Genomic DNA, 13,396 nt, shown 5'->3' on the forward strand with positions numbered 1-13,396 from the left:
AGAATATAATGAACTTTTTCACAGTATGCTAATTTTTTGAGAAGGACCTGTACAAGTGAATTATTTATAATCATGTATAAATAATCAATACTATAAAATAAACAGTATAAATACAATATAAACAACATACAGGATTTTTTTTTTTTTTAGATAACTTTTTGATATCTACTCTGTATCCTAGATTGCTAGATTATTCCCATTAAACCAACAGCGGTGTGGTTTTCCCTTCTATAGGTAACCTGACTTAACTGTCTACATTCTAAATACAAATGCTTATATGTGTTTACACCGGCACAGGGATTACCAAATAATATACATATGAAGACAGAGGTACAAACATTACCAATACAACTGTTCTTGGATAGACAATTAAATAGTTTTAGGGCCCTGAGATAATAAGGGCAAGCCTTTTCCAGTGTATGAGTTTAAACAGAAGGAGGGACTGATACAGCTGTAAGGAAGAAGAGAGGCCTCTTTGGAACTCCCACCCCAGTCAATTGGCTGAGGGCTCTGTCTATCACTTCACTTCCTCCTCAGGCAAACACAGACAGTTTGAGGTGGAGACAAGAGAGGGAGTGTCTACACATTCTCAAGGCTGTACTGTTTAGTTCAACTCGACAAGAAACCGAAACGGTTCAACTTGCAAAGCAAGCTTAACCAGGCGTTCTCTTTTGCCTTCACTATTTCCTGTATTAGGAAGCCATCTTGTTTGGAAAGTTTATGCGACATTTCTTTTTTTATTTTTATCTTTCTTGTGTTTTTTTCCCCTTTTTTTCCCTTGTTGTGGGTCTCCTGGTGAAGTTTGGACTTTCTCATTCTCAAAGCAGCTTTAGAGGAGCAAGACAGGAAGAGGTAGGGGGAGCCTTAGGGTGAGAAGGAGGCAGGCTCTCTGTTTAGAAACTAAGTTTAGTTATTTATTTCCTCATCTATTTTTTTTAAATGAAAATTTTTTTGTGAAGACAACAGAAGCTAGAAGTCACATTTTACTTTTTGCTTCCTTACACCCTTCGGTCTTGCTCCACGCTTTGATTGGCTTCAACATTTCAGGATGGCTGATAGCAGCCCTGTAATTCCCTCAACACCCCAGGTATTCTTCCCTTCAGGTGTTTTTTCTCCCCACGGGTCAATGGAGCCACAACATGCCATGCCGGTTTCATTGCCTGCTATCTATACAGCAGGCTCCCATGCTGTGGACACAGGGCTTTCCCAAGGGTCCTGTGGCACCAATGCGTCTATCATGTCTCCCCCACAAGCTGGAGTGTCTTTCATTATCCAGATAGGTCTGACACGAGAATCAGTGCTTCTGCCCCAAACAGCAGATCTTACATACGTCAAACAGATTGCCTGCTCCATCGTGGACCAAAAGGTGAGTTCCCAAGATATTGTTCCATGTATGATTTTTTTTTTTTAAGGCTGCTTTTAAAGTGAGGCTCTGTTCTTCAGCTATAGAATTTAGGAAATTCACTTTTTCATATGAATGCATGTGAGAATATGAAACAATGCTTTAACATTGGTGAGAAAAACATCACACAAGTTTTACAATGTGTTCCTCATGGCGGTTCTTGTTTAAAAAAAAAAAAATAGAAGAGCTGTTTTGGTTTCTCTATGCTGTATATTGGTGATTCTGAACATGAATTTATCTACAGCTGTTTGCTCCTGAACATATAACGTAGGATATGGCCCTTGTAGCAGGAAAGATATTTTTAATTAACCAAATTGTTTATATTCTTTATTCCAAATAAACAAACACTATTGTAATCGGTCTAATTAGATTTGTTTTGGTAAATTTGTTTTTGTTTTGACTTCACTCCAGCACATTAGTTGAAACAAAGGGCCTTCTGACTTTTCATTCAAGCAGCTCCCTGTTCCACTGATTTTTTCCATTAGGCTGCACACACATGTGGCGCATACTTCTCTTTACAGAACAAGGTGCTATTATTATTTGGCTGCACCTTACCAAACCTAATATTTGAGGAGGAATAATAGGAGAAATAGAATAGTATATCCAGAGTCAGCCAGAAAAAAAACCAAACCCAAGAAAAAAACTGTATGATGTATTTTATATTAATATAATAGTAAAAACATACTATTATTATTATCATAATATGATCATATATATTACTATATAATATGTAGCAATAAATTTTGTATTCAAATATTTATACAAGTGAAAGAAAGAAACATTTCTGTCTGACTCTGTATTCATTAAAACCTATTATTAATTATCACACAATGTTCACGAACATTAAAATTTCACATTCTTTAGAATCTCTAAAATGAATACGCATATTTAAAATTTCATTGTTATCCATGTTCAGAAATAAAATTTATTTATTTTTAGTTATGCAAAGAGTCTTATGAATTAGGCAGTGAAGAACCAAGTTCGACTAAGGGACAACTTTCTTTGCTTAAATAGGGTTGAATAATTAAAAACCTACAATTGTTGTTTTGGCATTTGTACAGGGGAAAAAAAGGTTGAATAAATCAGTAGATAAACAATATGGTTGAAAGCGGGCTTATTGTTGGGGCTCAGAGGACAGGAACTTTAGTCACAAAGCCTTTTCAACAGGCTACTGTTTCAGTGGCTAAAGGAGTCAGCTGCATTTAGACCTGTGGGAAAGCCGTCAGTGAATATGGTTGGGAATGGTCTGAATCACACATTCAGTGATTGTAAAGCTTGTGCATTAGTGTGATGTGTTAGGAAAAGTTGACTGTTGGGGATGTGGTGCAATGTTCAGTGTTGCAAAAAAAAAAAAAAAGGTTGGCTCTGGTCTACAGATACGGTACAGTATGTGTAAAAGAAGTAACATGAGCAGCCGAAACACCATATACAGTACTATAGTTATGTCATGGGTTCAAGAAAAATGTCTAAAATGTGCCCTTAAAAAGAATGGTCACTTTAAATCACTACAGCTACTACTTCGAGTGATCACCTTTACTCTTATTGGAATGGTCTACTGTATAACAGGATGAAACAGCCCCTGTTTACAGGGAACGAGGGACTCGTTTTGATATTTTGATGAGTATCAAATGTGCTGTATACTACATGTACAAAATTATGAGATGCTGACGTGACAAACAGTTATGCTATTAATTATCAACCACTGTATGAACCTGAAATAGAAGCGGGAAAAAAACCTATCCTAAGTACTGTAGAATAACAATACTGTCTATTCCTGTCTTTTGTATAGCACTCATAAAGGGATCTCAAACTACTGTTTGAAAATGGTAATCTCCTGATTGTTCCACCATCTTTTGGAATAGCCATATCTAAAGCAATCAGATTTTTAGGTAAAATATCCTACTTAACAGAATTGATAATGCCACAGATCAGAGGCTGAGTTAGATATGAAAGACAGCGTTTTACCAGCGGGTGGCACAGAGCACACAAAATAAAGAAATAAATTATAATTATTTTTTGTTTTTTATTTGCATCTTGTTCATGTCACTCTGATCATTAATAAGTCTTATTGGCTGCCAAGTCTGGCCGTGCCGTTTGGAGACGAGAGGCTAAATGGACATTCCTGACTGGAGGGGAGCAGAGGGGAAAAAAGAGCTTAAATTTGTACAAGAGTATACCTTTGTACAGCAATGCAATTACTGTAGTAACATCAATCATGCTACAAAATGTTACTGAATAAATCGCAATTCATTCATAATACTTTGAAAATACACCAAACAGCCATAACATTAAAACCATTGACTTTAAATCACTGACTTACTGATTGGTGGTTCAATATATATATATAAACATTAAGAATAAAGATTATTTAAGTCATACTGTTTTCAAAACGTTACTCGATAATCATTTCATGATCAAAAAAGAAAAAAAACAAACAAACTATAGCATACTAGTTGTCATACAAAATATCAGCACAGGAACCATTTAGGAAAATAAAAATAGTGTGGTTTATTATATTAATATAATATTAAGAATATTACCATATTATTATCATGATATTATAATATATACCAATATATAACATCCAACAATAAATTTAGTATTAAAATATTTATACAAGGTCTTCTTTTCCTGAAGTGTGTACAGTATAAATTATACGTACTATAGAGAGAGAAAGAGAGAAAGAAAGAGAGAGAGAGAAAGTGTATTTTAAGAATATGTACAATGCACATTGGTTTATAGAGAAGCAAAATTTAAACCTAGAAGTAACCACAGCATGTAAACTGAGAGAAGCTGGCAGATTGTTTTAGCAATGACCTAGCTGATTTCTAACACTTTTGCTTATAAGTTACGTTTGATCTATGCATTCTTCTTTGCAAAATCACCAACTTTGCGCCACATGACTTTGCATGTTTGTTGCTGCATCTGTCAGTCTGAATAATTAACTACTTAACTATTCAAAGAAATATGCACCCAAGCTTATCAACAGGAAGTGGAACAGTGTTTGAAAAGGGAACTTGCATTGTTGTAGAGGAACCCCCAGCCCCAACCTTTGAGTCGGTGTCAAGTTTTACTTGTTTCTTTATATAAAGAGGCTTGGCAGTAAAGTGATTGTCCTATGCAATCACTGTAGCGTTCCAATCAGTCTGTAATCAGACCTCTTGCTTTAGATTACTAATTGACAGAAGCCCGTTTTAAAAAACGAATTCCCTTTATTCCCCTTCCTCCATACCCCCGTATGTTACCGGTTCCATGAACTGAAAGGGCTGCTTTGTTATTGAAAGTCAATCCTGAGCAGCACACAAAGGCTCTCTGATGTAGCACCTCTCTGATCCATCATAAATTTCCTGACTGTGAGCTATTTGGAGGTTTGGTATAATATGTTTAATGCCTGGTCACTCACTGAACCATGCATTAACACGGAAATTTTTAGTAAATGAATAGCGATATTTAAAAAGGATTAAAAAGGATCAACCTCCTTTGATGATGATGTTTAACCATATTAGAAAAGGAAATACCATTTTTAAAATATACTGTCCATGCATAAGAACAGTTTGAGCTAAAATGCAAACTGGGGTAACACTTCATAAAACAAAAATAGCTATAACTCCACCTCCCACAGTTTTGTCACAATGGATAAATCAGTTTTGTGATTCAGTAATATCTTGGTTAAGTCTTTATAAACAATATATCGTACTCATACTTTGTGTTTTTGTAGTGAGTCATTAGCAAATTAAAGCAAGTTTTGTTTAAAAAAAAGTGCTAAGTTTGGTTTGGCACGCTAAAGGAGTTCTTGGCAGACTTGGATGCGATGATCCGTCTGCTCCTGGGTCAGCAGCCTGGGGACGAACTTGGCAGCAACATGGCGCATGTTCTAATTATACGTGAAGATTGCTTGGACTGTTCCGTATGACGCACATATAACGGCAGCAGTGGTGTGTATTGTTCTCAGACGATCATCATGCACAAGTTGCCCAATTGTTTCGACATTTCCGGGGGTTAAGCTTGTTGAAGGGTCTTCCTGATCTCTCGTCGTCTTCCAGACGTGGTGTTTTTTTTCAGTCTTGAAATGCGCGTACCACTCAAAACACATAGAACGACTCACTGCAGCATCACTGTAAACTTGCCGAATAATGTCAAACATCTCCGAGACAGATTTGCCCAGTTTCACACGGAATTTCAGATTCGTTTTTTTCTTCTAACTTGCGGTCCATGATGAAACAGCAGACGTGGTAACGCACATGGTCAGAATAGCACCAGTTACACAGCTCTACTGTAGATCTACACAGGAAGATGTATTTTGGCACACCCACTTATGAAGATCGGTGCTCCCTGTACCCGTGCATGCAGCTTGCTTGGTGTGTTAAAAAACTAGTCTTGAAACCTTTTGATGTTCATTCATAGACATTTGAGAGCATTTGAGACTACTGATCAGAAGGTCCCAGGTTCAAACCCCAGCACCACCACTGTTGAGCACTTAACCCTCAATTGCTCAGATGTAATAATTGAGATTGGGAAAAATGTAAGCGACTTAATGTAATCTAATTCGCCTGTCAAATGAAAACGTAATTTTCTTGCACACAGTCCTTTTATCTCATGTTTTTCAGACACAAAGTCTTCTTTGAAGTAATCTCTTTAATGTTACTTTTGGTAATATGAGCCTAAGTGCATCATGCCTCCCTATTACACCAAACTATTGCTAGTGATAGCTGGAAGAAAAGAAGAGAAATATTGAACCGAAAATGAAACGAAAGGTTGCGTTACAAACCAACTTTAGCATAGTGCTTACACAATGTTAGCCAACACAGCATTAATAAATACATTATATGGTGTTCATACAACATGCAAAATAACGCCCTATTTCACAGACCACGCTGCAAAAGTTAAGTGACACTTAAATGTACTCCATTAACGGTGATGTAAGTGACAGATTGTAAACCTCTTAACACCCATTATCTTTGCTTCCACATTTTGTATCGTGCAACACACACAAGTTTTTGTAATATGGAAATCATACTTTTATTTGCTAATGTTTTTTTTTTGTTGTGCAAACCAGTGTACAAGGGCATTAAAAAGTAAAAGCCATATTTCTGGCAAAACTGGGCTATGAAAAAAAAATCCATAAATGGAGAAACAGGAAGCAACCACAGGATATATATACAGTAGAAACGATTTATAAACCCACAGAGAAAAAAAATACAGCTGCATATGTACTGCGAAATATATATATACAGGGAAAACTCTCTGAAACATCTCTGAACAACTCAGATACACTGGGTAGACAACCAGTAGTCAGAAGGGGATGAGACAAGGCAGGAACCAAAACAAACGACAGAATGCAGAAGTTCAAGACAGTGTGCAGTCAAGTGTAATGCCTGTTGAGCATCACAGCGTGCAATGTTCAGGACACCGATTGCAGCCTGTGACAGAATCCCCCCAACACATGTCTGTTGGTAACTGATGCACTGGAGAAGTCTTTGAGAGATGTGGTGTCAGTCTTCACAAACATGAGGCTCCTCCAAGGAGGATTGACCTGCACCATGAGGTTTGGAAATTGCGTCAACCACAGTGAAAAAAAGTTAATTGAAACCAGAATCGAGAGTGATGTCCTCAAATCTTGGGTGAAGAGCAGGCACATCTTTAAAGCCAGCTTTCCGAGCAAGTCCAACATCATTGAAGCTAGAGTGCAGGGTAAACATGACATTCTTGAAACATGGAGGTGGGCCACAAGGACACTCTGGAACATTGATCTTGGCAGCAGCATGACATCCTGGCATGAGAGGTGAACTTGTTGACTTCTGCAAGGTGCTGAGCTATGGAGATTGCAAGGACATCCACAGGGTGGTGTGCAGGAAATGGAGCTTTGAGTAAAGCTGTGGATTACCAGGTTGACCTCCATAGTGTGCTGAGGGTCGTGTTTTGGAGCACAGCTTGATACTATCAGCTTCCTTGTCATGGAAAATAAGTTGTTGTGTTTCAAAAGGGTTAAATTACTGGCCTTTAACAAGAAAAAAACAGCTAGCGATCCTGCCCAAATTACTGCAATTTGAATTAAAAACTGTTCAACACATAATTAAAACATGCAAGGATGGGACTGACGGCAATGCACATAAGGGAGGAAAGTCATGAGACACCACCCGATATGATGACATCAGTATTAGTAATAATAATAATAATAATCATAATAATAATAATAGTAGAAACTAATTAGAAATTTTAGTTTTCTTACTTAAAAAACAAAGGTTTAACATTTACTTGAGCAGCATGTATCTCTGTCCTCCGCCATAATTATTATTTCTAAACAAACTTGGCAAATAATTCACTCCCACCCCATGAGATGAAAATGTGTAAATAGTTCAGATTGTACCAACTGTAAGATTATAAAGAAACAGTAATGTTTTATGCCTTCAATATCTCAAAACTCAACTTGACAGTGAGCACATGTGAGCATGCAGGGGTGTGTGGCTTCTAACGCGGACATGCGCCCCACATCCTAATGCATTCAAATTAGCACTTGCAATGTTTTGAGGATGGTGTAAGAGTGTGTAATGAGTGGGTTTTAGACTAATTTCACCCAGAGTTTGGAGAAAAGGGTAGACTCTGGTCACTGGGCGATCGACTGGCTCTTCTATATTATAAACGTACAAATATAGTTTTTTTTATTTATTATTATTATTATTTTTAAGTCAGTGTGGCAATACATGAATCATCAAACAAAAGAATCACGAATATATATGATATATAAGTTTGGCACAAATAAGACTTTGAACATTGTTCAGTTGTTATGGCATCCAGGCTTATTTTAATTAGCCAAACAAATCACTACAGGGTTAATGTTCTTTAGTAACATATCCAGGTGCAACACATTCCTCTTGATTCAATACACGGCAAACCTGATGGAACAATTCCTACCAGCCCTTTATGAGTCACTCTACAGTACGTTTCACATCAATAAACAGTTTTCCTTTTTAATAGAACAAACAGTAGTTCAGGTTAGTAAATTCCTTTGGTGTAACTCACAGTAACTGCTACAGTAATTACAATGCTTAAACGTTATAATTTTCCCCAAAAGGATATTAAATAATAAGATTAAGAGATGTCTTGCAAATCTCAAACCATTTCGCTTTGCATATCATGCTGTATATGGCTGCGTATGTGACAAATACAATTTGAATTTGAATTTAAATCCAAACGGTATCAAAAGCAAAACTGTAGTTATTTTAAATAATAAAAAAAAATAATAATAATAAGGTGTAACAGTTGACAATAAGGTCATGGTAGACAAACAATGATCTCCATACTTTGCCAGGAATATTCTTTCCTTGCTGTAATTTCCTCCAAGAGGACCCTTTTGTTTATTTGTTTTGTTTGTTTGTTTGTTTCCCTCACTCATTTCTGTGTCTACTTTCCTTTTGATCTGAGCTTGTGCTTTGCTTCTCTCTGCTTCCTGAATTGAGTTGCATAGAAGCTCTGCTGCTTCGCCGCACTGTTGATTATCTTTCATTGAACATATCTTTCACATGGCTGATAATCAGGTGCCGATCTATCTGTACTGCAGCGGTCAAAGAATTTATATTAAACATATAAGAAGTCAGGTCAGTGAAAATGACATGCAGTAATTGCCCTGTTATGTCTGCACCTTGAGGTTCTTTGGAGAAGCTGTGTTTCTTTCTCAGGTTTGTCAGGAATGTACATTTCATGTCCACTAATGATAGTTGTACTTATTCTAAATATATTCTTCAAAAACATCTTATTTTCCTATTAATTAAAAGCATGTTATAATATCACACAAACATTACGCACATCTCATCTCTTGTTTCATTTAGCTTGAAATTAGTCGTAATGTTTCCAAATTGACAGTTTTTGCTGCTGTATGTGTGTTTTTCAGTTGAGGATATTTTGGTTTCAAAAATAATAAATGAAATAAAAATTTTTTATAAAGTTATTAACACCTATTTATACGATTTTAAATCCTCATTCTGTTCTGTTAATAACATAATTCACGTATCTTTAGTGGGCATTAATAAATTAAGATATTTCAATTATTTAAATAAAGAGAATTGTTTTAAAAACATTACTTTTCGTTAGAATTTGTAAAAGAAATAAAATTATTATTATCAATAATAATAATACTTGTTTTTATTCATTATTTAAAACCAAGGCACCCTTAATTACGGCGGTGTATTAGGGTCAATATGGAAAAGAAAAAAGAGTTGAAAGTGGAGGGGCAAGGAATTTCTGAGTATAAAACTCTGTATTTTTAGCTGTAAGTTAAATTTTTTTATGAGAAAAAACATTCAATTTTTAACTTTAAAACTTAAAGATCATGAGAAAAAACGTACAAATTTTTAGGAAGAAAATAGAAATTTCCAAGTTTTTCTATCAAGGAAATAGTAGAGTTTGATTAGATCTTTCACTTTAGGCATAATGCAAAACGAGTGACATTTCAGGCATAATGCAAAACGCGTGACATCTGCCCACGCTTGCAATGTAAATAGGTGGTTTTCTTACTTTTTTGGGGGAGGTTGGATTTTTCCCCAATTCCAATTCCTCCCCGTCACTAGGGGGCTCCCACATTAAGGCTACCACTCAGTCAGGGGGGCCAAAGACTATCATGTGACTCCACCACGTGTCACCAAAGTGGGTGTAAAATAAATAGCATTTGTTGTAATACACAAAAATAGTCTTATATAACCACATTTTTTTTAATATAATTGTTATAATATAATTGTTTATATCGCAAGGCACCAGACATATTCAAAAATCCTAAGGATTACCACTTAGGAGCAATTTAGAGTTGCCAATCCATTTACCATCATGTTTTTGGCTAGTAGGAGGAAACTGGGGAACCAAAAAACAAAAACTCACATAGACACAGCAGAGAGAACATGCAAAACTCCACGCAGAAGAAACTGGAGCTGGCAACGCAATGTGCTGTGCCAACATAATATTTATAATAATAACAACAACAACAACAACAACATAATATCATAATAGCAACAATAAGAACAACAATAACATCACCATCACATTTTAATAGACAATAAAGTGGTGAATCGAATCCTATGTACGCCTTTCATATTAAACTGTAACCTGTATATTAATATGTATCTGCACACCTACAGTAGGGGGTACACACATTTCTGAATTTAGGATATAAGAGGTACAACTAAGACACCATGTAAAGGAACCTGAACACAGTAAAATGCTACATTGGTGTTAATAATAAAAGTTTATAAATGGCAGAAGTAAGCAGTCAAGAGATTTCATATTTGTTCTTCACATAAGTAATGAAATTAAAACAGATTCTATGAAATTCTGTAAGAGATCATTTTAAAGCAAACCTAAGTTTCTAGATTTTAAGAAAGACATGCAAAAATATAAAAACACTCATGTCAAAAAAGCTGTACTTTTCACTTTCTTGGGACTCCCAGCAGCTAAAATGACAGCTTTATTGACATGAATATTTTAACCAAGCACTGTTATATCAGTTCAAATTTCCAAATTAAGCAAGCAACACAGGGTCGGAGAATTAGCTGAGTAAACTCTAGGCCAAATGTCAGACAAAAGAACAGAACATAAGAGAACAAAAAGGGGAGGTCTTTTATAATTCATCACAATTTTACCAGGTGCAGCCTCCTGAGAAAGAGCGATGGGAAATCCAATGCTCACTGACACAATAAACCCTTAGAAATGATGCTTTTCTATTTCCAGGCAAATCCCCTGGAGACACAGATATGATAACAACAAAGTCTATTGTTCGCCTACTGTGCAAACATGCATAGGAACATTGGCATGAGAATACAATACATGTGCAATCAGGCTAAGTGACTAGATAGCATATCCAGTCCCAGCATAAGGACTACAATGACAGAAGACCACATTAGGGTTTAGTCCTGTCAGCAAAGAACAGGAGTGTGAAGCACTGTCCCACTGACACTGGACACTTGACAATTCTGTGGCTTCTTTCCCTTGTGCCACTGCAGTAGCTCCGCCCCCATGGGGCATGACTCCTTAAGACCTCTGGGATCTGGCGGTGCAGTGGCGTCTCGCTCCAGGAGCCAGTGGTGGACCCTTTGGATGCTGTGGGTTGCAAGGTGGGGCCTCCATGGATCAGACCTGTTTGGCCACTGCATTCCATGGATGCTCGGACAGATTGAGGTCTGAGGAATTTGGAGGCCAGATCAACAACCTTTAACTGTTTGTTTTGTTTCGGTCGCGGCAGGCTGTTATGACTCAGATATCTTTCTATTCTGGCCAACAATTACATTTTTTTCAGAAATTTGTGTTACGTGGGCTTTTCTGTGGAGCTGCAACAGACACGCTGGCCTTTGGTGTTCACAGGCATCGATGAGCCTTGGGTGCCCATGATCCTGCCACCAGTTTATTAGTATATAATTGCTAATCAATGTTAATTAATTCGCTCCCATCTATAGACATGCAGATTAGGAAGTCCCCCTAATCCTCCTGGGTTAGGCTCCAGGTCCCCTGCGAGTCTACAGGATAAAGTGGTTCAGCACTATGTGGTTGGGGTACGTGGTGGCTCAGAGGACTAAGGCACTGAGTTACTGATCAGAAGATCGGCGATTCGACCCGCAGCTCCACTAGGTTGCCACTGTTGGACCCTTGAGCAAGGCCCTTAACCCTAACTGCTCCAGGGGCGCTGTATCATGGCTGACCCTGCGCTCTGACCCCAGTTACGCTGAGATATGCGAAGAAGGAATTTCATGGTGCTGTAATGTATATGTGACAAAAAAACAAAAGAGGAGCTTGTAAGTTTGTCTTTACACAATTTGTCTAACACTCACAATCTCACTCATCATCTATACTACTTTATCCTGAATACAGGGACATGGGGGCCTGAAGCCGATCCCAAGAGACTCAGGGCATGAGGCAGGGTACATCCTGGACTGCAGCCTTGTCTAAGTTGATTAAAGTTGGAAATCCAAAATCCGTCTCAAAATATTTTAATTTTTTTATTTCATGAATTTTTTTTTAGGAAGTTTTTTAATTTTGCCTTTAGATAAATAAACGAAGAGAGAATATATAGAGAAAAAATATATAGAGAAAATGTATTCATAAAGAGAAGAACATTTATAGTTTTGAGGGTAAAACACGTCTGATGTGTTGGACAAGTTTATTGACTGGCTAGATTAGCTGTTCCTCTCATCTAGATTACTGCAGTGTGTTATATCCTGGAATCTGCCAGTCCTCCCTCTTTTGTTTTCAGCTGGTCCATAAAACTGCTGCTAGGTTGTTGACTGTCACACATAAGCACAATCACATTTCTTTAAATTTTAAAGTCTTTTCACTGGTTCACAGTTTGGTCTAGAATTGTTCTTAAGTCACTTACTCACTGGGTTTGCGCCCTCGTACCTCTCTGAGCTCTTACTCCCTCACATAACCTTTGGGACATGACTTGGCTTTATTTAAAAAGCTTCGTTTAAAGGTCTTGTATGCTACCTTTTTAGGTTAACGTACTATAGATCTCAGAAATCCGCAGAATGTGTTTTATTTTTTTCAGTTGAAAATGCACTGAGAACATGCTTCCTGCTAATCAAATTTCTGCTCCAAATGAGCGGTTTCAATGTCTGTAGCTTTAAATGCAAATGCGCTACTTCCCCATGCCTGTTTGTGATAACATCTGTGAGGTTTTCGTCATGCTTTTTTTTTTTTTATAACAATGCATAATAAATATGACAAACTATCACCATCCAGCCTACTTCTTTAAAGAAACTGGCTTTTTTCTCACACAAATAATATAAGATTAATTATCTAAGACGTATTCTGCTAACCTTGTGGCTAAGTAAAGGTTCTTTTTGAAATTTGGTTAAGGCCAAAAGGCTAATCTAATGAACTGGCAATAAAATAACCTTTAAAACACATGTTTCTAAACAGCAAATTAAAACACTATACATTTTTGAAAAGTGTGTATTTTTATTTCACTTTTTAGTAAAAATAATATACAATTTCCATGCATGAATGAACCTCTGG

The 13,396-nt window shown here is 36.8% G+C and overlaps 1 protein-coding gene across 1 annotated transcript in view; it reads left to right on the top strand.

Moving 5' to 3' along the window:
- Positions 1-608: 608 nt before the first annotated feature.
- The window catches only part of prkd2 (protein kinase D2), a 36,700-nt gene continuing 23,912 nt past the window's right edge, over positions 609-13,396 (top strand). Inside the window, exon 1 of the mRNA XM_053507409.1 lies at positions 609-1,366. Coding sequence (XP_053363384.1) covers positions 1,049-1,366 — 318 coding nt within the window. The 5' untranslated portion in view covers positions 609-1,048. The remainder of the gene's footprint in view (positions 1,367-13,396) is intronic.

This window comes from Clarias gariepinus, chromosome 11 (assembly GCF_024256425.1).
Source record: "Clarias gariepinus isolate MV-2021 ecotype Netherlands chromosome 11, CGAR_prim_01v2, whole genome shotgun sequence".
Classification (NCBI taxonomy): Eukaryota; Metazoa; Chordata; class Actinopteri; order Siluriformes; family Clariidae; genus Clarias; species Clarias gariepinus.